The sequence below is a fragment of the Myxine glutinosa genome, chromosome 7 (genome assembly GCF_964187855.1).
Source record: "Myxine glutinosa chromosome 7, kmMyxGlut1.1, whole genome shotgun sequence".
Taxonomy (NCBI): domain Eukaryota; kingdom Metazoa; phylum Chordata; class Myxini; order Myxiniformes; family Myxinidae; genus Myxine; species Myxine glutinosa.
Window position 1 is genome coordinate 91,373,416 of NC_136267.1, and position 25,890 is coordinate 91,399,305.

Genomic DNA, 25,890 nt, shown 5'->3' on the forward strand with positions numbered 1-25,890 from the left:
ATCGAATCATTTCCTCCATATCATACACTCAACCTGTCCACCAAGTTTCATACGAGTCTGTCTTACTTTTTGGGATATCGTGCTATACATATAGTTTTTGGCCCTTTAAATGGTGAAGAATCACTTTAAAATTCTCAAATCTTCACCAAAATCTAATCATTTCCTCCATATCATACACTCAACCTGTCCACCAAGTTTCATACGAATCCGTCTTACTTTTTGGGATATCGTGCTGTACATATAGTTTTTGGCCCTTTAAATGGTGAAGAATCACTTTAAAATTCTCAAATCTTCACCAAAATCTAATCATTTCCTCCATATCACACACTCAACCTGTCCACCAAGTTTCATACGAATCCGTCTTACTTTTTCGGATATCGTGCTATACATATAGTTTTTGGCCCTTTAAATGGTGAAGAATCACTTTAAATTCTCAGATCTTCACCAAAATTTAATCATTTCCTCCATGTCACACACTCAACATGTCCACCAAGTTTCCTACGAATCCGTCTCACTTTTTGGGATATCGCGCTGTACATATAGTTTTTGGCCCATTAAATGGTGAAGAATCACTTTAAATTCTCAGATCTTCACCAAAATCTAATCATTTCCTCCATATCATACACTCAACCTGTCCACCAAGTTTCATACGAATCCGTCTCACTTTTTGGGATATCACGCTATACATATAGTTTTTGGCCCTTTAAATGGTGAAGAATCACTTTAGAATTCTCAAATCTTCACCACAATCTAATCATTTCCTCCATATCATACACTCAACCTGTCCACCAAGTTTCATACGAATCCGTCTTACTTTTTGGGATATCGTGCTATACATATAGTTTTTAGCCCTTTAAATGGTGAAGAATGATTTTAAAATTCTCAGATCTTCACCAAAATCTAATCATTTTCCTCTATATCATTCACTCAACCTGTCCCCCAAGTTTCCTACGAATCCGTCTAACTTTTTGGGATATCGCGCTATACATATAGTTTTTGGCCCATTAAATGGTGAAGAATCACTTTACATTCTCAGATCTTCACCAAAATCTAATCATTTCCTCCATATCATACACGCAACCTGTCCACCAAGTTTCATACGAATCCGTCTCACTTTTTGGGATATCGCGCTGTACATATAGTTTTTGGCCCATTAAATGGTGAAGAATCGCTTTAAAATTCTCAAATTTTCACCAAAATCTAATCATTTCCTTCATATCATACACTCAACCTGTCCACCAAGTTTCATACGAATCCGTCTTACTTTTTGGGATATTGCGCTATACATATAGTTTTTGGCCCATTAAATGGTGAAGAATCACTTTGAATTCTCAGATCTTCACCACAATCTAACCATTTCCTCCATATCATACACTCAACCTCTCCACCAAGTTTCATACGAATCCGTCTTACTTTTTGGGATATCGCGCTATACATATAGTTTTTGGCCCTTTAAATGGTGACGAATCACTTTAAAATTCTCAAACCTTCACCAAATTCTAATCATTTCCTCCATATCATACACTCAACCTTCCAGCAAGTTTCATACGAATCCGTCTTACTCTTTGGGATATCGCGCCAGACATATAGTTTTTAGCCCTTTAAATGGTGAAGAATCACGTTAAAATTCTCAAATCTTCACCAAAATCTATTCATTTCCTCCATGTCACACACTCAACCTGTCCACCAAGTTTCATGCGAATCCGTCTTACTTTTTGGGATATCGTGCTATACATATAGTTTTTGGCCCTTTAAATGGTGAAGAATCACTTTAAATTCTCAGATCTTCACCAAAATCTAATCATTTCCTCCATATCATAAACTCAACCTGTCCACCAAGTTTCATACGAATCCGTCTTACTTTTTGGGATATCGCGCTATACATATAGTTTTTGGCCCTTTAAATGGTGAAGAATCACTTTAAATTCTCAGATCTTCACCAAAATCTAATCATTTCCTCCATATCATACACTCAACCTGTCCACCAAGTTTCATACGAATCCGTGTTACTTTTTGAGATATATGCACTATACATATAGTTTTTGGCCCTTCAAATGGTGAAGAATCGCTTTAAAATACTCAAATCTTCACCAAAATCTAATCATTTCCTCCATATCATACACTCAACCTGTACACCAAGTTTCATACGAATCCGTCTTACTTTTTGGGATATCGCGCTGTACATATAGTTTTTGGCCCTTTAAATGGTGAAGAATCACTTTAAATTCTCAGATCTTCACCAGAATCTAATCATTTCCTCCATATCATACACTCAACCTGTCCACCAAGTTTCATACGAATCCGTGTTACTTTTTGAGATATATGCACTATATATATAGTTTTTGGCCCTTCAAATGGTGAAGAATCGCTTTAAAATTCTCAAATCTTCACCAAAATCTAATCATTTCCTCCATATCATACACTCAACCTGTCCACCAAGTTTCATACGAATCCGTCTCACTTTTTGGGATATCGTGCAAAACATATAGTTTTTGGCACATTAAATGGTGAAGAATCGCTTTAAAATTCACAAATCTTCACCAAAATCTAATCATTTCCTCCATATTATACACTCAACCTGTCCACCAAGTTTCATACGAATCCGTCTTACTTTTTGGGATATTGCGCTGTACATATAGTTTTTGGCCCTTTAAATGGTGAAAGATCAGTTTTAAAATCTCAAATCTTCACCAAAATCTAATCATTTCCTCCATATCATACACTCAACCTGTCCACCAAGTTTCATACGAATCCGTCTTACTTTTTGGGATATCGTGCTATACATATAGTTTTTGGCCCATTAAATGGTGAAGAATCACTTTAAATTCTCAGATCTTCACCAAAATCTAATCATTTCCTCCATATCATACACTCAACCTGTCCACCAAGTTTCATACGAATGCGTCTTACTTTTTGGGATATCGTGCTATACATATAGTTTTTAGCCCTTAAAATGGTGAAGAATCATTTTTCAATTCTCAAATCTTCACCAAAATCCAATCATTTCCTCCATGTCACACACTCAACCTGTCCACCAAGTTTCATACGAATCCGTCTTACTTTTTGGGATATCGTGCTATACATATAGTTTTTAGCCCTTTAAATGGTGAAGAATCACTTAAAAATTCTCAAATCTTCACCAAAATCTAATCATTTCCTCCATATCATACACTCAACCTGTCCACCAAGTTTCATACGAATCCGTCTAACTTTTTGGGATATTGCGCTGTACATATAGTTTTTGGCCCATTAAATGGTGAAGAATCACTTTAAATTCTCAGATCTTCACCACAATCTAATCTTTTCCTCCATATCATACACTCAACCTGTCCACCAAGTTTCATACGAATCCGTCTTACTTTTTGGGATATCGCGCTATACATATAGTTTTTAGCCCTTTAAATGGTGAAGAATCACTTTAAAATTCTCAGATCTTCACCAAAATCGAATCATTTCCTCCATATCATACACTCAACCTGTCCACCAAGTTTCATACGAGTCTGTCTTACTTTTTGGGATATCGTGCTATACATATAGTTTTTGGCCCTTTAAATGGTGAAGAATCACTTTAAAATTCTCAAATCTTCACCAAAATCTAATCATTTCCTCCATATCATACACTCAACCTGTCCACCAAGTTTCATACGAATCCGTCTTACTTTTTGGGATATCGTGCTGTACATATAGTTTTTGGCCCTTTAAATGGTGAAGAATCACTTTAAAATTCTCAAATCTTCACCAAAATCTAATCATTTCCTCCATATCACACACTCAACCTGTCCACCAAGTTTCATACGAATCCGTCTTACTTTTTCGGATATCGTGCTATACATATAGTTTATGGCCCTTTAAATGGTGAAGAATCACTTTAAATTCTCAGATCTTCACCAAAATTTAATCATTTCCTCCATGTCACACACTCAACATGTCCACCAAGTTTCCTACGAATCCGTCTCACTTTTTGGGATATCGCGCTGTACATATAGTTTTTGGCCCATTAAATGGTGAAGAATCACTTTAAATTCTCAGATCTTCACCAAAATCTAATCATTTCCTCCATATCATACACTCAACCTGTCCACCAAGTTTCATACGAATCCGTCTCACTTTTTGGGATATCACGCTATACATATAGTTTTTGGCCCTTTAAATGGTGAAGAATCACTTTAGAATTCTCAAATCTTCACCACAATCTAATCATTTCCTCCATATCATACACTCAACCTGTCCACCAAGTTTCATACGAATCCGTCTTACTTTTTGGGATATCGTGCTATACATATAGTTTTTAGCCCTTTAAATGGTGAAGAATGATTTTAAAATTCTCAGATCTTCACCAAAATCTAATCATTTTCCTCTATATCATTCACTCAACCTGTCCCCCAAGTTTCCTACGAATCCGTCTAACTTTTTGGGATATCGCGCTATACATATAGTTTTTGGCCCATTAAATGGTGAAGAATCACTTTACATTCTCAGATCTTCACCAAAATCTAATCATTTCCTCCATATCATAGACGCAACCTGTCCACCAAGTTTCATACGAATCCGTCTCACTTTTTGGGATATCGCGCTGTACATATAGTTTTTGGCCCATTAAATGGTGAAGAATCGCTTTAAAATTCTCAAATTTTCACCAAAATCTAATCATTTCCTTCATATCATACACTCAACCTGTCCACCAAGTTTCATACGAATCCGTCTTACTTTTTGGGATATTGCGCTATACATATAGTTTTTGGCCCATTAAATGGTGAAGAATCACTTTGAATTCTCAGATCTTCACCACAATCTAACCATTTCCTCCATATCATACACTCAACCTCTCCACCAAGTTTCATACGAATCCGTCTTACTTTTTGGGATATCGCGCTATACATATAGTTTTTGGCCCTTTAAATGGTGACGAATCACTTTAAAATTCTCAAACCTTCACCAAATTCTAATCATTTCCTCCATATCATACACTCAACCTTCCAGCAAGTTTCATACGAATCCGTCTTACTCTTTGGGATATCGCGCCAGACATATAGTTTTTAGCCCTTTAAATGGTGAAGAATCACGTTAAAATTCTCAAATCTTCACCAAAATCTATTCATTTCCTCCATGTCACACACTCAACCTGTCCACCAAGTTTCATGCGAATCCGTCTTACTTTTTGGGATATCGTGCTATACATATAGTTTTTGGCCCTTTAAATGGTGAAGAATCACTTTAAATTCTCAGATCTTCACCAAAATCTAATCATTTCCTCCATATCATAAACTCAACCTGTCCACCAAGTTTCATACGAATCCGTCTTACTTTTTGGGATATCGCGCTATACATATAGTTTTTGGCCCTTTAAATGGTGAAGAATCACTTTAAATTCTCAGATCTTCACCAAAATCTAATCATTTCCTCCATATCATACACTCAACCTGTCCACCAAGTTTCATACGAATCCGTGTTACTTTTTGAGATATATGCACTATACATATAGTTTTTGGCCCTTCAAATGGTGAAGAATCGCTTTAAAATACTCAAATCTTCACCAAAATCTAATCATTTCCTCCATATCATACACTCAACCTGTACACCAAGTTTCATACGAATCCGTCTTACTTTTTGGGATATCGCGCTGTACATATAGTTTTTGGCCCTTTAAATGGTGAAGAATCACTTTAAATTCTCAGATCTTCACCAGAATCTAATCATTTCCTCCATATCATACACTCAACCTGTCCACCAAGTTTCATACGAATCCGTGTTACTTTTTGAGATATATGCACTATATATATAGTTTTTGGCCCTTCAAATGGTGAAGAATCGCTTTAAAATTCTCAAATCTTCACCAAAATCTAATCATTTCCTCCATATCATACACTCAACCTGTCCACCAAGTTTCATACGAATCCGTCTCACTTTTTGGGATATCGTGCAAAACATATAGTTTTTGGCACATTAAATGGTGAAGAATCGCTTTAAAATTCACAAATCTTCACCAAAATCTAATCATTTCCTCCATATTATACACTCAACCTGTCCACCAAGTTTCATACGAATCCGTCTTACTTTTTGGGATATTGCGCTGTACATATAGTTTTTGGCCCTTTAAATGGTGAAAGATCAGTTTTAAAATCTCAAATCTTCACCAAAATCTAATCATTTCCTCCATATCATACACTCAACCTGTCCACCAAGTTTCATACGAATCCGTCTTACTTTTTGGGATATCGTGCTATACATATAGTTTTTGGCCCATTAAATGGTGAAGAATCACTTTAAATTCTCAGATCTTCACCAAAATCTAATCATTTCCTCCATATCATACACTCAACCTGTCCACCAAGTTTCATACGAATGCGTCTTACTTTTTGGGATATCGTGCTATACATATAGTTTTTAGCCCTTAAAATGGTGAAGAATCATTTTTCAATTCTCAAATCTTCACCAAAATCCAATCATTTCCTCCATGTCACACACTCAACCTGTCCACCAAGTTTCATACGAATCCGTCTTACTTTTTGGGATATCGTGCTATACATATAGTTTTTAGCCCTTTAAATGGTGAAGAATCACTTTAAAATTCTCAAATCTTCACCAAAATCTAATCATTTCCTCCATATCATACACTCAACCTGTCCACCAAGTTTCATACGAATCCGTCTAACTTTTTGGGATATTGCGCTGTACATATAGTTTTTGGCCCATTAAATGGTGAAGAATCACTTTAAATTCTCAGATCTTCACCACAATCTAATCTTTTCCTCCATATCATACACTCAACCTGTCCACCAAGTTTCATACGAATCCGTCTTACTTTTTGGGATATCGCGCTATACATATAGTTTTTAGCCCTTTAAATGGTGAAGAATCACTTTAAAATTCTCAGATCTTCACCAAAATCGAATCATTTCCTCCATATCATACACTCAACCTGTCCACCAAGTTTCATACGAGTCTGTCTTACTTTTTGGGATATCGTGCTATACATATAGTTTTTGGCCCTTTAAATGGTGAAGAATCACTTTAAAATTCTCAAATCTTCACCAAAATCTAATCATTTCCTCCATATCATACACTCAACCTGTCCACCAAGTTTCATACGAATCCGTCTTACTTTTTGGGATATCGTGCTGTACATATAGTTTTTGGCCCTTTAAATGGTGAAGAATCACTTTAAAATTCTCAAATCTTCACCAAAATCTAATCATTTCCTCCATATCACACACTCAACCTGTCCACCAAGTTTCATACGAATCCGTCTTACTTTTTCGGATATCGTGCTATACATATAGTTTTTGGCCCTTTAAATGGTGAAGAATCACTTTAAATTCTCAGATCTTCACCAAAATTTAATCATTTCCTCCATGTCACACACTCAACATGTCCACCAATAGTCTAGTAGGAAGACTAGGTCCCCCTGCACCCCCCGGAGATATACTTCTAATCAGTGTTTCTAGATTGGAAAAACTGTGTAGAAAATGACTAGCTATGGCCCCAAGCTGAAAAAATGTCCCACATACCATTTTTATGCAAATTACTGCTGCCATTATCAAAAAAACGATTTTTGACATATCTCAGCCAATATTGCAGATAATTGAAAAATGAAGGTGTCTAGACCCATGTTTTGAAGGGCATAGATCATGATAGAACTATTCATAACATGATTACATGTGTCTATGGTATACTAGTATGCATATTAATGCTGTAATTACAAAATAATCAGTTTTACAAATGATAAGGATACGTTAATACTGCAGATAACTTAACATGGTACATAAGGGGTCTAAACCCAGGTATTTTCAAGGTTAAATGTCAACAAGATGCTCCTGAGTCTTGCATAGGGGCGGGACATTGGCAGTAACATTGGTACCACTCAACTTTTCTTCCCACCATTGACTTTGTATTGCGAGAGATTTTCACTTGCTTATTTAAAGGTTTCTCACCCAGCCCACGTAAAATCTACCAACTCCTGCTGTTAACTCCCAAACATATTTTTTTATGTTATCCAATCACAGTGCAGAAATGACAGACTAGAGATCCAAATTAGTGCTGCTATAGCTGCCATTTTACATTTCCATCCATGTAACATGCGCGCTCGCGCGCTCGTATCAATTGGTAATGTCGCGCGCTCGTATCAATTGGTAACGTTGATGTTATTGAATACCTCAGTTGAAAGTTCAGTCTTCCATTCCATCTGTGTGTTGTTCTTGGTATTCATCCTCCAATCTAGCCAGGTAAGATGCTAACTATAATGTTACTCACACTCTTGACTTCAGTTTCTGCATGAAATCATAAACAGGCAGAATAACAGCTGAGCCAGCTAGCACCATGTTAGCTAACGTTAAAGCTAGCCTCATCTATGTACAGTATGTTCCTAATGTCGGTGTAACTTAAACTTTTGTTAATGCCAAACATGAGACATATCTGTTGACTTCTGTATATGAATTGAACCAGAAAGAGGCACGACAGCTGAGCTAGCTACAGTAACTTAGCACAATGTTTCATTGGCCTAGATAGCTAACGTTAGTGTGGAAGAATTTAGATGTTTTAGCTATTAGCACTTTTGATGCCACTAAACATGGTTTAGTCAGCTAAAAAGTACCCTAGTGTAGAACATGACTCAGAACCTCTGTTACCTCACTGAAAACTCAGAGCCTCCTTTCACAGGCACTTTTAACATCATTCGTGATTTCTTATTTGTCATTTAACAGTGATGGTAGACATCGACAGCAAGCATGCCCAAAAGAAAACGGAGTGTAGAACCTGCAGCCCAAAGCTCTCCTCCTACATGCATCCTTCATGTACCATCCATGTCTGATCATGGGGATTTCACGCCCCTCCGTAAAATTAAAGGATCTGCTTCAGAAAAACTGCAACTGCTTCAAAAGATCCGGGATAGACGTCTCAACCAACCGCATGACTCCCCATGTCGTATGCAATCAGTATGTGATCAGATCCCGGCAACTCTTCCTGATGACCTAGAAAGAGTAGGATATCACAGCAAGTGTTATAAGCACTTTGTCCGCCACTTTCATCGTCTGGGAGATGATACAGAACCAGGGCCATCAACCTCATCATGGCATCACTCTCCTCGTAAACCAGGAGGTTCTGCTGAACCCATCTTCCCGCCAGAGTGTATATTTTGTGAGAAAGTTGAGACCAAAGATGCTCATCGCAATACTGAGAGGCCTACAACCTTCCCATCCTTTAAAAACAAAGAAAATGCATGGGAGCAAATCGAAACACGGGCTGAGAAAATGGGTCTCTATCGACTCCATCGAAAGGTGAAAAACAAAGACCTCTTTGCATGTGAGGCCAAACACCATCCGTCATGTTTTAAAGCTTTCCGCACAGCATTCTACAACTATGAGCGTGCGATTCACAGAGCCGAAGCACCAAAGGAGCAGGCTTGCATGTCAGCCGCCCATGAAAAGGCATTCAACTCAGTACTGGAACACATTCAAACCCAGGTCATCCAGCAGAATAAAGTTCTACAGCTTTCTTCCTTGCGCTTGCTCTATGTCGAGGAACTGAAACTGAATGGATATGAGAACTCAAATTATCAGTCAGAGAAACTACTGAAACGCCTACAGAATGACCCAATCAAGGAGCATATCCACTTCACGAAGGTTGATCATGACAAATATGATGTCATTTCTTTCTGGCTTGTGCACAGCTCAAACATAACAGTTTCCAATGCTCTCGCACGAGCATTCACACTCGGAAGCACAAACAAGAACCAAAATGTTGCCCTCCAACTTCGCCAGGGTATTCTACAGGCTTTCAGAGAGTGTAAAGACCAACCATGGCCACCAACAGCTGAAGACATGGAGCTCAATCCTGAAGACATCCTACCTCCAGACCTTGTCCGCTTTCTCAGCGTGCTAATGACTGGCAAGGAGGGCATCGAGACAGAAAAGGTGAAGCGTCTGGTCTTCTCCATTGGACAAGATCTGTGCCGTGCAGTGTCAGATGGAAAATGGAAGTTACCAAAGCACATTCTCCTCTGTGTGACTGTAAGGCACCTGTTCCGAAGCAAACAGCTCACCACAATACTACACAGGCTTGGACACTCTGAGAGCTACGATTTCGCCTTGGAGTTGGAAACTGCTCTCGCCAAGGTCCTGGATGAAGTCTCAACTTATCGTACACCACAAATTGTGACAGGAGAGGGCAACCTTGTATTCCACTGTGAGTGGGACAACTTGAATAAAACCACTACCAGTGTGCACGGCAGCAACATTGTAAACAGTGCTGGAGGAATCATGGTGCAGGAGGTCAAGCCCGGGTTCGAGAGCAGCAAGGACCGAATGCTACCTACCATCAATAGGTCACAACAGCGTAGCCTGAAGGTCGACACACCAAAAACTCTCCCACCCTTGCACTTTACTCGCGTTGGCCCGAAGTTCCCTGAAGGCTCATCATTCACACCGCCAGCAGAGAATGACACAGTCTATGCCACTACGATGCAAGAGTACTACATCTGGCTCTTCATCAGATACATCGGAAGCTGTGGCCTGCAGCCTGTGCCTGGGCTAGGGGGTTTCACCTCTGCAACTGGTTCTCCCCCACCCAGCAAATCAACAGTCGACTACTGCACGCCTATCCACCAACCGATCACAGACAACGCAGTTGTTCGTGAGCTACTGAAGCGTTCCGAGGCAGCAACTGCTGAGGTGGGTCAGAGATGGGTCCTGAATACATTTGATCTGGGTGTCTGCATGAAAGCCCTTCCCATCATCTGGCGCTGGCCAAATGAATTTGCTAGTCATGTAGTAACGATTGGACCCTTCCACACATCCATGAACTACATCGGGATGCTCACTGGACACAAGATGCGTGGTTCTGGATATGCAGAGATTCTCTTTGAGGCACAACTAGTAACAAGTGGATCTCTCAAAGGTGTTCTCAGTGGAAAGGCCTACGCAAAGTCCCTCTTTTGCCTCAAAACAGTGTGTGAGGCAATGGAGAGGCTGTTGATGGAGAGATTCACTGAGGAGGAGAACATCATGATCTCTGACCCTGCTGTGCTTCTCAGAATGACCCAGTCTTGCAACCGAGAGCACCTCGATGAAGCCCTCAAAGACCCCTCAACTCTACTTTTGCATAAAAATGGTATGTGGGACATTTTTTCAGCTTGGGGCCATAGCTAGTCATTTTCTACACATTTTTTCCAATCTAGAAACACTGATTAGAAGTATATCTCCGGGGGGTGCAGGGGGACCTAGTCTTCCTACTAGACTACAAGTTTCCTACGAATCCGTCTCACTTTTTGGGATATCGCGCTGTACATATAGTTTTTGGCCCATTAAATGGTGAAGAATCACTTTAAATTCTCAGATCTTCACCAAAATCTAATCATTTCCTCCATATCATACACTCAACCTGTCCACCAAGTTTCATACGAATCCGTCTCACTTTTTGGGATATCACGCTATACATATAGTTTTTGGCCCATTAAATGGTGAAGAATCACTTTAAATTCTCAGATCTTCACCAAAATCTAATCATTTCCTCCATATCATACACGCAACCTGTCCACCAAGTTTCATACGAATCCGTCTCACTTTTTGGGATATCGCGCTGTACATATAGTTTTTGGCCCATTAAATGGTGAAGAATCGCTTTAAAATTCTCAAATTTTCACCAAAATCTAATCATTTCCTCCATATCATACACTCAACCTGTCCACCAAGTTTCATACGAATCCGTCTAACTTTTTGGGATATTGCGCTGTACATATAGTTTTTGGCCCATTAAATGGTGAAGAATCACTTTAAATTCTCAGATCTTCACCACAATCTAATCTTTTCCTCCATATCATACACTCAACCTGTCCACCAAGTTTCATACGAATCCGTCTTACTTTTTGGGATATCGCGCTATACATATAGTTTTTAGCCCTTTAATAGTCCTTGAGCCAGATCAAAAGTAATGCTCCGGCGGGGGGAGTAATTCTCATTATGATTTTCCATTAGACCAATGTCTCAAGTGTCAGAAAAGGTGTGATGGACATCTGAGAACGGTAGCTTAGTGCCCGGATGGACGCCATCTTTGAAACCACCCAGCTCGAAAATGCCCATTTGGTGGGGTACATTGTTGCACGTGTATCTGGACTTCTATACTAGCTATCGATGTGCGGTTGACGACTAAATATACGTCCGATGTGTACCGTCTAAATAAAAAATAATATGAAGCATTTTGTTTTAGATTAATTATTATAAAAATCAATTATCGAAAAAAAATCATATATTTTTCAATATTTTATTATTAGACTTGTACTTTTTTTAGTGAAACAACACTGGTATGATTTTCCAAATTATGCATTGTGCTACACCGTTTATCTGTCTATAAAAATAACTCAAAAACTAAAACATATCATCCACCACGAGTTTACAACAAATAAATGTAAAGAGGCATAAAATGACTTAGGCCGCCGCTGGCATTATCTATTCTGACGATAACGCAAGTTAGGAATGTCGTACGGAGAGGATTTTAACACCATACGATATCTAATAAGCAGGCGGAAATTGTTACATAGGAAATCTGCACTTTGGTGGCCATCTTGGATTTCAAAATGGCCGCCAATTATATTAATTATTCATTACTAGAGTTTGGAAAGACGTATGGAGCTGATTTTAACACCATACGATGTATATTCCTAATAAGCAAGCGGAGGTATCATTGAACATGTCATGTTTTAGTCAAATAACACCGGTATGATCTTCCAAATTATACATTTTGCTAAACCGTTTATCTGTCTATAAAGATTTTCAGGCAATTTGGCCTGCATTATAATAGAGAACAACATATGCTATACAATATACAGTGCACACAAAGTTAATCATCAGAGTCGCCATCAGAGTCATTGGCATCCTGAGCCACGATAGCATCATCCTGCACCATGTTGGAGCATCCCTGCAGCTTACACACAACAGTGCACTTCAACCCATTCAGTATGCAGGAGCAATCTGACGGTCGACACGTCCTTCTGCATGTGCATGAGATGAGATTCAAGACGACATCTGGAGCTGGTAGACCCGCCATCCATCGGATTGTGAGCGAACCACCATCATCGAGTTCCCAACCATGTCCTGCTGATGGTGTTGGGACGTCTGGTAGGTTTTCAAGGCTGCGTCGCCAGATAGCCGCCTGATAGTTGGCCCTAAGCGTATGCTGCATCAAGGAGTCTTCACAAGGCGGCAATTGTCCAGATTCGATCTGGCCCTTCTTTGCACAGAACATGTGATAATGGAGCGAATTAACACCGACGATCTTCGTGTTCTTGGCGTACAGCTGACACGTGAAGGCCTGAATGCTATTGAAGACGTCTGTTGGTACATTCCACGAAGATCCCAGATCTGTGAATGCTTGAAGATACAGCTCATTCGCTTGCACAAGCTTCAAAGCCTTTATCTTTCCTTGGCTAGCCAGAGCACTCACAGTGTCACACCCGCTCCATGCATGAAGCCCTGGCAATGCACTGCAAACTCCAGACCCCAATACCGCAGCCAACTTTCCAACGTCGATCATTCTGACTCGAACCTTTGTTCCTCGTCTGATGAAGAGCTGACTATCGATGGTTCTGCTGAGATGAAGACTGATGATCAGAACGTCGGTGTCATCTGCCACTAAGATGATCGTCTTGTAGTGGGTAGCGGCGTGCTTTGCGTGGAGAAACATACGCGTGTCTGCTTCCTCGTGGCTACATTCGAGTGCTTGCACCAACTTCCACCTATCGCGGGTCAGTACCAGACATTTTTCACCACAGGTGACATACAGTGTTCTGTTGCCTAGCTTTTCGCGATTTGTTTCATGTTTCCACGACTCCGCCAGAAACACAACCAGTTTCTCCTTTGTCTGGCTGCAAGCAAGGAGACGCCGCCAGTTCATGATTTTGTGTGCGGGTCTGATCTCGCTGAAACTGATGCCTTCATTTGAACCGCGGTTCACACGCTCAGCTGCTTTGATGGATTCTTCTGTGTATGTGTCAAAGACAACATCGATGCGCTCACTGCCTTGACCAGCGTGAAGCGCTGCAGCAAGGATGCGGTCAGATAGTTCTTCGAACGTGTCGTTCTCGCCATGCATCTTTTGTATGAGAGCCATCGCATCAATTATTGTTGCACTTCGCTTGTCAACGTTCTCGGCTGGTTCCACAAGACCTTCCATGTGTTTCGCAAGTGCAGCTTTGTTCGTTTTTTTCATTGACCCATCAACGTTTGCCAAAGACCATGGTAACGGCCCTAGTGGGTGACAAAGGACAAGTTGCATGTCGAGGTTCCTTGTCTTGGCGATGAGTATCATGGTGGCAAACAGTTGTCTGTCAGCTCTCAGGACGATCTCCTTGTTTGTGCCCTTCACAACTTTCTGCTTGATCTTACCAAAGGTCTTCAAGTTTAGCTTGTTCAATGTGTCATGAAAGCCTGTTCCCTCTTCAAGACGTTTCTGGAAGCTTTGATATGCCACTTCCCCCTTTTGCAGGGTGTTGAGTAGGTCATTAGAAACGTCCTCCCTCGCAGCCGCTCCGGTAGATATACTGAGAAGACATGACGGATCATCGGCGAATGGATTGGTCCAGTCATTTTCCAGTAGATCACAGATAGCTGTGACGCCAGACTCATCACGTTTGATGCGAGAAGTAGACAAGTCAGGGTGCTTGGCGTGAGATGTGTCGCTGCCATTCACAAGGATAGTTTCTCGTAGTTGCCTCAGTGCAGTAGCCCAATTTTCTGCAGTTAGATAGTATCGTGACACAGCCCCTTGTCGAAGACTAAAACCTCGTGTTCCTCCAGCTGTTTGCGTATCTTTGTTTACTGTTTCTTCTGTTGTCTGATCAACAGCGATTCTGGCAAATGGATTCGCTGGTCTAAGCTGTACGGAGAAGTAGCCTTGATTGAAATGCCTGTACAACTCGGGGCATGTTTCGTGGAGTTGCGTCATCTGTGCATAGTACACTGGTAGATATCTAGCATAGTTCACCTTGTTCATTGCGAAACACCAAGGGATCACTCTTCTGACACAAGTCAAGTGAAGCATCCAGTGGCCTTCTCTATCCACACGAATCAACCCCAGCAGGGTCTCTACCATATCAATATACATCATCCAGAAGCGAGCCAGGTCTCCATGTTTGGTTCGCAGAAAATGTAGGTATTTCGCGAACATGTCAAAGCTCTGTACACATGAATCATCATCGAGAGCAGCAGCGAGAGTCTCGTGGCAAACATCCTCCTTGATGCTGCGAATTTTGAGGTCAGTGCTTCGAATCTGGGGTTCCTTGTCAGGATGATTGCTTTCTATCCACACCTGGAAGCCCTTCCAAATGATGCGCATTAGTGCCCCGTACATCAACTTGTGGAGTCGCACAGCACGGTTGTATTGCTTGCCTTCCAGAACCCTGTTGATGGAACCTTCAGCGATTACTCCTGACTCAACAGCTACATCCCGAAGGCCTGCATCTCCAAACATTTTCCCAATGCTCGACATGAAGTTACAGATGGTATGGAAGTTCCCCATCATGAGCACGATTCTTCCATATCGATCGACATCTTTCCATGCTATTTCGGTCGCCTTAGCAAATAGTGCCTGGTCTAGCACCACCGGTATACGCTCAAGCTGAAGTGATGACATGATGTTCAGAGCTTCTCTGAGGATTTCTTGCACTGTTGCCATATCTGTGGCAGGCGCGTTTATAGTCGGCAGGTAGCCAACTACATCTTCCGTCACCTGAACACGATCTCTAGTCATGATGTTGAAACCAGTCCACGAACTGATTGTCTGGTCGCATGGTTCCAGCATGAGAGTCATAATCCATACGTGATTTCGGCGCTGCGCAAGGGATGTTGCGCCTGCAAGAGTGTCAGAAAGATCTGCAGGCTTGATTGCAGGTGGGCCCTCTCGTTTCCCACCGCTGTATATTGGAACTAAATCGCTGGATGACGGGATAGATCGCTTCTTATCTGCTTTGGATACTGCCGATGGAGGTTGGGGCGGCAAACACGACTGCGACTTCGGTTGGACGATGATACCGTTGACGCGATGCGATGTTCCGCCACCACTCAGCGATTCCTCTAGCCTGTCGATGTTATCGAATGCTAATACAGTCGGGACCGAAGGGTGCACATGTGACGGAAGTGGTACTGTATCTTTCTCCACACTTGCTAATTTGTCTATGCATAGCGCTGTCTCGATTTCTTCCAGAACTGTGTACGAACATCCGTGCCCGAGTCGATTCAATATTCTGATGACCTCTGTATTACCGGTGAGCGTTTTCATGACCCACGGAAGTAGGACATGCTTCGATGTTCTGATGGTACCCCGGTGTACAGCATTGATGATATCTTGAGCCATCGACCATACCAGTGTGTCGGCACGCGCAGAGCTACCCCCACTCCCGCAAATCAAAGTATGCAGAAATACACGAAGAGAATCTGGTATCTTCACGTAATCTGAAGTGAGTTCTGCTGGCTGAGGCGGCCAACGTTCATTGTAATGAGCATCTTTGATCTGGTGTCGCAGTGAAGTAGCTGCACGCACAATGTTACTTTCACCGTCCGTTCGTTCAAATGCTTTCACTTCTGCTTTCAGGTTTACGCACTCTGCAGCAATCTCTCGCTTTGTCAGATTATCGGGCATCAAGTATACACGGTGTTTCACATTGAAGAAGATGAGCGATTCTCCAAACTCTCTTTGTAATGTGCGCTGCAGATTCTTCTTGATGGAGTCACGAACATCAACTGAAAATGTATCTGAAGACAGGATATCTGTTGCAACATCAACTATTGGAACAATCCTCGGGTTCAAGAACAAGTCAGTGCGAATGAAATTGAATATACATCGTATCATTTCTTTTTTCTCGATATTATCTTCAATGTCAGTTTCTACTTGAGGTTTTTGGGGCCGTGTGTAGTTTCTATAGCAGGAGAAGTGGTAGTGAGCCTCAGCTGCAACCATATCTCGTGTAGTCAATGCCAAAACTCTCTCATCATTGCGAGCTGTCGCAGCATCTCTTATTGTCTTATCTGCTCGAAGTTCAACAGCCAAGACAACTGTTTCACGGGTACGACTGCCTTTTATGAATTTTGAAGCACGCTGGCAAAAAATGCATTTATCATCGTAGACCGTTGAAGTTGATCCTGTCTCTTCCCGTGATGATCGCCGTCGCACCGCATCGCCAGTATCAACTGAAGAACTTCTAGCTGCATTGGTCAAAGTAGCTAGGTGGTTTTTGTGAGTGAAGTCTGATCTACAAGCCCTATGGTATAATATTGGAATATTAGGAAGTTCAACTGCGCCTTCTTGGACTAGCTTTAGAATTGGATAAAAGTTTCTAACTGCGGCTGCGTCACACAATGTCTTCCAAGAACTGTTGCCCGCTGCCTTGCTTAGTTCAGAGAGTGGCGACTTCTTGCTGCACAGGATGCACGTTCCGGACTCAGGTTCAATCTTCGCCCGTTTCGCCTCGACACCGGCCATCTCAGCTGAAAGAACAAAAAGACTGACGTTAGATTACTCCGATATCCGAAAAGCTCGCCAGCTTACATAGACATACTCATCCAAGTCAGTGAACATGTTAGATGGCGCCACAATACAACTCTATAATAGAGTTGTATGTGGCGCCATCTAACATGTTCACTTTTAGTTCTTAAGCCACCCCCCCCCCCCCCCCCTCAGAAATTAATCAGGTCACCGCAACAAATCTCAGACTGAGATATAGAATATAGAATATAGATATAGAATAGACTGACGTCACTTTCGGCACTGGGTTCTGTGGGTTGATTATCGGCGGGAAATTCCAACTGACATAGTTTCGGTTTGTGGAAAGTGCATGCCTTTTCATATATTTTTTGTGTAAACTCGTGGTGGATGATATGTTTTAGTTTTTGAGTTATTTTTATAGACAGATAAACGGTGTAGCACAATGCATAATTTGGAAAATCATACCAGTGTTGTTTCACTAAAAAAAGTACAAGTCTAATAATAAAATATTGAAAAATATATGATTTTTTTTCGATAATTGATTTTTATAATAATTAATCTAAAACAAAATGCTTCATATTATTTTTTATTTAGACGGTACACATCGGACGTATATTTAGTCGTCAACCGCACATCGATAGCTAGTATAGAAGTCCAGATACACGTGCAACAATGTACCCCACCAAATGGGCATTTTCGAGCTGGGTGGTTTCAAAGATGGCGTCCATCCGGGCACTAAGCTACCGTTCTCAGATGTCCATCACACCTTTTCTGACACTTGAGACATTGGTCTAATGGAAAATCATAATGAGAATTACTCCCCCCGCCGGAGCATTCACTTCAAAAAATGGCCGGTTGGCTCAAGGACTATTAAATGGTGAAGAATCACTTTAAAATTCTCAGATCTTCACCAAAATCGAATCATTTCCTCCATATCATACACTCAACCTGTCCACCAAGTTTCATACGAGTCTGTCTTACTTTTTGGGATATCGTGCTATACATATAGTTTTTGGCCCTTTAAATGGTGAAGAATCACTTTAAAATTCTCAAATCTTCACCAAAATCTAATCATTTCCTCCATATCATACACTCAACCTGTCCACCAAGTTTCATACGAATCCGTCTTACTTTTTGGGATATCGTGCTGTACATATAGTTTTTGGCCCTTTAAATGGTGAAGAATCACTTTAAAATTCTCAAATCTTCACCAAAATCTAATCATTTCCTCCATATCACACACTCAACCTGTCCACCAAGTTTCATACGAATCCGTCTTACTTTTTCGGATATCGTGCTATACATATAGTTTTTGGCCCTTTAAATGGTGAAGAATCACTTTAAATTCTCAGATCTTCACCAAAATTTAATCATTTCCTCCATGTCACACACTCAACATGTCCACCAATAGTCTAGTAGGAAGACTAGGTCCCCCTGCACCCCCCGGAGATATACTTCTAATCAGTGTTTCTAGATTGGAAAAACTGTGTAGAAAATGACTAGCTATGGCCCCAAGCTGAAAAAATGTCCCACATACCATTTTTATGCAAATTACTGCTGCCATTATCAAAAAAACGATTTTTGACATATCTCAGCCAATATTGCAGATAATTGAAAAATGAAGGTGTCTAGACCCATGTTTTGAAGGGCATAGATCATGATAGAACTATTCATAACATGATTACATGTGTCTATGGTATACTAGTATGCATATTAATGCTGTAATTACAAAATAATCAGTTTTACAAATGATAAGGATACGTTAATACTGCAGATAACTTAACATGGTACATAAGGGGTCTAAACCCAGGTATTTTCAAGGTTAAATGTCAACAAGATGCTCCTGAGTCTTGCATAGGGGCGGGACATTGGCAGTAACATTGGTACCACTCAACTTTTCTTCCCACCATTGACTTTGTATTGCAAGAGATTTTCACTTGCTTATTTAAAGGTTTCTCACCCAGCCCACGTAAAATCTACCAACTCCTGCTGTTAACTCCCAAACATATTTTTTTATGTTATCCAATCACAGTGCAGAAATGACAGACTAGAGATCCAAATTAGTGCTGCTATAGCTGCCATTTTACATTTCCATCCATGTAACATGCGCGCTCGCGCGCTCGTATCAATTGGTAATGTCGCGCGCTCGTATCAATTGGTAACGTTGATGTTATTGAATACCTCAGTTGAAAGTTCAGTCTTCCATTCCATCTGTGTGTTGTTCTTGGTATTCATCCTCCAATCTAGCCAGGTAAGATGCTAACTATAATGTTACTCACACTCTTGACTTCAGTTTCTGCATGAAATCATAAACAGGCAGAATAACAGCTGAGCCAGCTAGCACCATGTTAGCTAACGTTAAAGCTAGCCTCATCTATGTACAGTATGTTCCTAATGTCGGTGTAACTTAAACTTTTGTTAATGCCAAACATGAGACATATCTGTTGACTTCTGTATATGAATTGAACCAGAAAGAGGCACGACAGCTGAGCTAGCTACAGTAACTTAGCACAATGTTTCATTGGCCTAGATAGCTAACGTTAGTGTGGAAGAATTTAGATGTTTTAGCTATTAGCACTTTTGATGCCACTAAACATGGTTTAGTCAGCTAAAAAGTACCCTAGTGTAGAACATGACTCAGAACCTCTGTTACCTCACTGAAAACTCAGAGCCTCCTTTCACAGGCACTTTTAACATCATTCGTGATTTCTTATTTGTCATTTAACAGTGATGGTAGACATCGACAGCAAGCATGCCCAAAAGAAAACGGAGTGTAGAACCTGCAGCCCAAAGCTCTCCTCCTACATGCATCCTTCATGTACCATCCATGTCTGATCATGGGGATTTCACGCCCCTCCGTAAAATTAAAGGATCTGCTTCAGAAAAACTGCAACTGCTTCAAAAGATCCGGGATAGACGTCTCAACCAACCGCATGACTCCCCATGTCGTATGCAATCAGTATGTGATCAGATCCCGGCAACTCTTCCTGATGACCTAGAAAGAGTAGGATATCACAGCAAGTGTTATAAGCACTTTGTCCGCCACTTTCATCGTCTGGGAGATGATACAGAACCAGGGCCATCAACCTCATCATGGCATCACTCTCCTCGTAAACCAGGAGGTTCTGCTGAACCCATCTTCCCGCCAGAGTGTATATTTTGTGAGAAAGTTGAGACCAAAGATGCTCATCGCAATACTGAGAGGCCTACAACCTTCCCATCCTTTAAAAACAAAGAAAATGCATGGGAGCAAATCGAAACACGGGCTGAGAAAATGGGTCTCTATCGACTCCATCGAAAGGTGAAAAACAAAGACCTCTTTGCATGTGAGGCCAAACACCATCCGTCATGTTTTAAAGCTTTCCGCACAGCATTCTACAACTATGAGCGTGCGATTCACAGAGCCGAAGCACCAAAGGAGCAGGCTTGCATGTCAGCCGCCCATGAAAAGGCATTCAACTCAGTACTGGAACACATTCAAACCCAGGTCATCCAGCAGAATAAAGTTCTACAGCTTTCTTCCTTGCGCTTGCTCTATGTCGAGGAACTGAAACTGAATGGATATGAGAACTCAAATTATCAGTCAGAGAAACTACTGAAACGCCTACAGAATGACCCAATCAAGGAGCATATCCACTTCACGAAGGTTGATCATGACAAATATGATGTCATTTCTTTCTGGCTTGTGCACAGCTCAAACATAACAGTTTCCAATGCTCTCGCACGAGCATTCACACTCGGAAGCACAAACAAGAACCAAAATGTTGCCCTCCAACTTCGCCAGGGTATTCTACAGGCTTTCAGAGAGTGTAAAGACCAACCATGGCCACCAACAGCTGAAGACATGGAGCTCAATCCTGAAGACATCCTACCTCCAGACCTTGTCCGCTTTCTCAGCGTGCTAATGACTGGCAAGGAGGGCATCGAGACAGAAAAGGTGAAGCGTCTGGTCTTCTCCATTGGACAAGATCTGTGCCGTGCAGTGTCAGATGGAAAATGGAAGTTACCAAAGCACATTCTCCTCTGTGTGACTGTAAGGCACCTGTTCCGAAGCAAACAGCTCACCACAATACTACACAGGCTTGGACACTCTGAGAGCTACGATTTCGCCTTGGAGTTGGAAACTGCTCTCGCCAAGGTCCTGGATGAAGTCTCAACTTATCGTACACCACAAATTGTGACAGGAGAGGGCAACCTTGTATTCCACTGTGAGTGGGACAACTTGAATAAAACCACTACCAGTGTGCACGGCAGCAACATTGTAAACAGTGCTGGAGGAATCATGGTGCAGGAGGTCAAGCCCGGGTTCGAGAGCAGCAAGGACCGAATGCTACCTACCATCAATAGGTCACAACAGCGTAGCCTGAAGGTCGACACACCAAAAACTCTCCCACCCTTGCACTTTACTCGCGTTGGCCCGAAGTTCCCTGAAGGCTCATCATTCACACCGCCAGCAGAGAATGACACAGTCTATGCCACTACGATGCAAGAGTACTACATCTGGCTCTTCATCAGATACATCGGAAGCTGTGGCCTGCAGCCTGTGCCTGGGCTAGGGGGTTTCACCTCTGCAACTGGTTCTCCCCCACCCAGCAAATCAACAGTCGACTACTGCACGCCTATCCACCAACCGATCACAGACAACGCAGTTGTTCGTGAGCTACTGAAGCGTTCCGAGGCAGCAACTGCTGAGGTGGGTCAGAGATGGGTCCTGAATACATTTGATCTGGGTGTCTGCATGAAAGCCCTTCCCATCATCTGGCGCTGGCCAAATGAATTTGCTAGTCATGTAGTAACGATTGGACCCTTCCACACATCCATGAACTACATCGGGATGCTCACTGGACACAAGATGCGTGGTTCTGGATATGCAGAGATTCTCTTTGAGGCACAACTAGTAACAAGTGGATCTCTCAAAGGTGTTCTCAGTGGAAAGGCCTACGCAAAGTCCCTCTTTTGCCTCAAAACAGTGTGTGAGGCAATGGAGAGGCTGTTGATGGAGAGATTCACTGAGGAGGAGAACATCATGATCTCTGACCCTGCTGTGCTTCTCAGAATGACCCAGTCTTGCAACCGAGAGCACCTCGATGAAGCCCTCAAAGACCCCTCAACTCTACTTTTGCATAAAAATGGTATGTGGGACATTTTTTCAGCTTGGGGCCATAGCTAGTCATTTTCTACACATTTTTTCCAATCTAGAAACACTGATTAGAAGTATATCTCCGGGGGGTGCAGGGGGACCTAGTCTTCCTACTAGACTACAAGTTTCCTACGAATCCGTCTCACTTTTTGGGATATCGCGCTGTACATATAGTTTTTGGCCCATTAAATGGTGAAGAATCACTTTAAATTCTCAGATCTTCACCAAAATCTAATCATTTCCTCCATATCATACACTCAACCTGTCCACCAAGTTTCATACGAATCCGTCTCACTTTTTGGGATATCACGCTATACATATAGTTTTTGGCCCATTAAATGGTGAAGAATCACTTTAAATTCTCAGATCTTCACCAAAATCTAATCATTTCCTCCATATCATACACGCAACCTGTCCACCAAGTTTCATACGAATCCGTCTCACTTTTTGGGATATCGCGCTGTACATATAGTTTTTGGCCCATTAAATGGTGAAGAATCGCTTTAAAATTCTCAAATTTTCACCAAAATCTAATCATTTCCTCCATATCATACACTCAACCTGTCCACCAAGTTTCATACGAATCCGTCTTACTTTTTGGGATATTGCGCTATACATATAGTTTTTGGCCCATTAAATGGTGAAGAATCACTTTGAATTCTCAGATCTTCACCACAATCTAATCATTTCCTCCATATCATACACTCAACCTCTCCACCAAGTTTCATACGAATCCGTCTTACTTTTTGGGATATCGCGCTATACATATAGTTTTTGGCCCTTTAAATGGTGACGAATCACTTTAAAATTCTCAAACCTTCACCAAAATCTAATCATTTCCTCCATATCATACACTCAACCTTCCAGCAAGTTTCATACGAATCCGTCTTACTCTTTGGGATATCGCGCCAGACATATAGTTTTTAGCCCTTTAAATGGTGAAGAATCACGTTAAAATTCTCAAATCTTCACCAAAATCTATTCATTTCCTCCATGTCACACACTCAACCTGTCCACCAAGTTTCATACGAATCCGTCTTACTTTTTGGGATATGGTGCTATACATATAGTTTTTGGCCCTTTAAATGGTGAAGAATCACTTTAAAATTCTCAAATCTTCACCAAAATCTAAACATTTCCTCCATATCATACACTCAACCTGTCCCCCAAGTTTCCTACGAATCCGTCTAACTCTTTGGGATATCGCGCTACACATATAGTTTTTGGCCCATTAAATGGTGAAGAATCACTTTAAATTCTCAGATCTTCACCAAAATCTAATCATTTCCTCCATATCATACACTCAACCTGTCCACCAAGTTTCATACGAATCCGTCTCACGTTTTGGGATATCACGCTATACATATAGTTTTTGGCCCATTAAATGGTGAAGAATCACTTTAGAATTCTCAAATCTTCACCAAAATCTAAATCATTTCCTCTATATCATTCACTCAACCTGTCCACCAAGTTTCATACGAATCCGTCTTACTTTTTGGGATATCGCGCTATACATATAGTTTTTGGCCCATTAAATGGTGAAGAATCACTTTAAATTCTCAGATCTTCACCACAATCTAATCATTCCCTCCATATCGTACACTCAACCTGTCCACCAAGTTTCATACGAATCCGTCTTACTTTTTGGGATATCGTGCTATACATATAGTTTTTAGCCCTTTAAATGGTGAAGAATCACTTAAAAATTCTCAAATCTTCACCAAAATCTAATCATTTCCTCCATATCATACACTCAACCTGTCCACCAAGTTTCATACGAATCCGTCTAACTTTTTGGGATATTGCGCTGTACATATAGTTTTTGGCCCATTAAATGGTGAAGAATCACTTTAAATTCTCAGATCTTCACCACAATCTAATCTTTTCCTCCATATCATACACTCAACCTGTCCACCAAGTTTCATACGAATCCGTCTTACTTTTTGGGATATCGCGCTATACATATAGTTTTTAGCCCTTTAAATGGTGAAGAATCACTTTAAAATTCTCAGATCTTCACCAAAATCGAATCATTTCCTCCATATCATACACTCAACCTGTCCACCAAGTTTCATACGAATCCGTCTTACTTTTTGGGATATCGTGCTACACATATAGTTTTTGGCCCTTTAAATGGTGAAGAATCACTTTAAAATTCTCAAATCTTCACCAAAATCTAATCATTTCCTCCATATCATACACTCAACCTGTCCACCAAGTTTCATACGAATCCGTCTTACTTTTTGGGATATCGCGCTATACATAGTTTTTGGCCCATTAAATGGTGAAGAATCACTTGAAATTCTCAGATCTTCACCACAATCTAATCATTTCCTCCATGTCATACACTCAACCTGTCCACCAAGTTTCATACGAATCCGTCTTACTTTTTGGGATATCGTGCTATACATAGTTTTTGGCCCATTAAATGGTGAAGAATCACTTTAAATTCTCAGATCTTCACCACAATCTAATCATTTCCTCCATATCATACACTCAACCTGTCCACCAAGTTTCATACGAATGCGTCTTACTTTTTGGGATATCGTGCTATACATATAGTTTTTAGCCCTTAAAATGGTGAAGAATCATTTTTCAATTCTCAAATCTTCACCAAAATCTAATCATTTCCTCCATGTCACACACTCAACCTGTCCACCAAGTTTCATACGAATCCGTCTTACTTTTTGGGATATCGCGCTACACATATAGTTTTTAGCCCTTTAAATGGTGAAGAATCACTTAAAAATTATCAAATCTTCACCAAAATCTAATCATTTCCTCTATATCATTCACTCAACCTGTCCACCAAGTTTCCTACGAATCCGTCTAACTTTTTTGGATATCGCGCTGTACATATAGTTTTTGGCCCATTAAATGGTGAAGAATCACTTTAAATTCTCAGATCTTCACCAAAATCTAATCATTTCCTCCATATCATACACTCAACCTGTCCACCAAGTTTCATACGAATCCGTCTTACTTTTTGGGATATCGTGCTATACATATAGTTTTTAGCCCTTTAAATGGTGAAGAATCACTTAAAAATTCTCAAATCTTCACCAAAATCGAATCATTTCCTCCATATCATACACTCAACCTGTCCACCAAGTTTCATACGAATCCGTCTTACTTTTTGGGATATCGTGCTATACATATAGTTTTTAGCCCTTTAAATGGTGAAGAATCACTTAAAAATTCTCAAATCTTCACCAAAATCTAATCATTTCCTCCATATCATACACTCAACCTGTCCACCAAGTTTCATACGAATCCGTCTAACT

General features: G+C 40.9%; 1 protein-coding gene across 1 annotated transcript in view; it reads left to right on the plus strand.

The window, feature by feature from the left end:
- The window catches only part of LOC144893074 (uncharacterized), a 58,917-nt gene extending 38,225 nt beyond the window's left edge, over positions 1 to 20,692 (plus strand). Inside the window, exons 3-4 of the mRNA XM_078782704.1 lie at positions 9,091 to 10,664; positions 20,195 to 20,692. Of these exons, the coding sequence (XP_078638830.1) occupies positions 9,091 to 10,664; positions 20,195 to 20,197 (1,577 nt within the window). The 3' untranslated portion in view covers positions 20,198 to 20,692. The remainder of the gene's footprint in view (positions 1 to 9,090; positions 10,665 to 20,194) is intronic.
- The last annotated feature ends 5,198 nt before the right edge of the window (positions 20,693 to 25,890 follow it).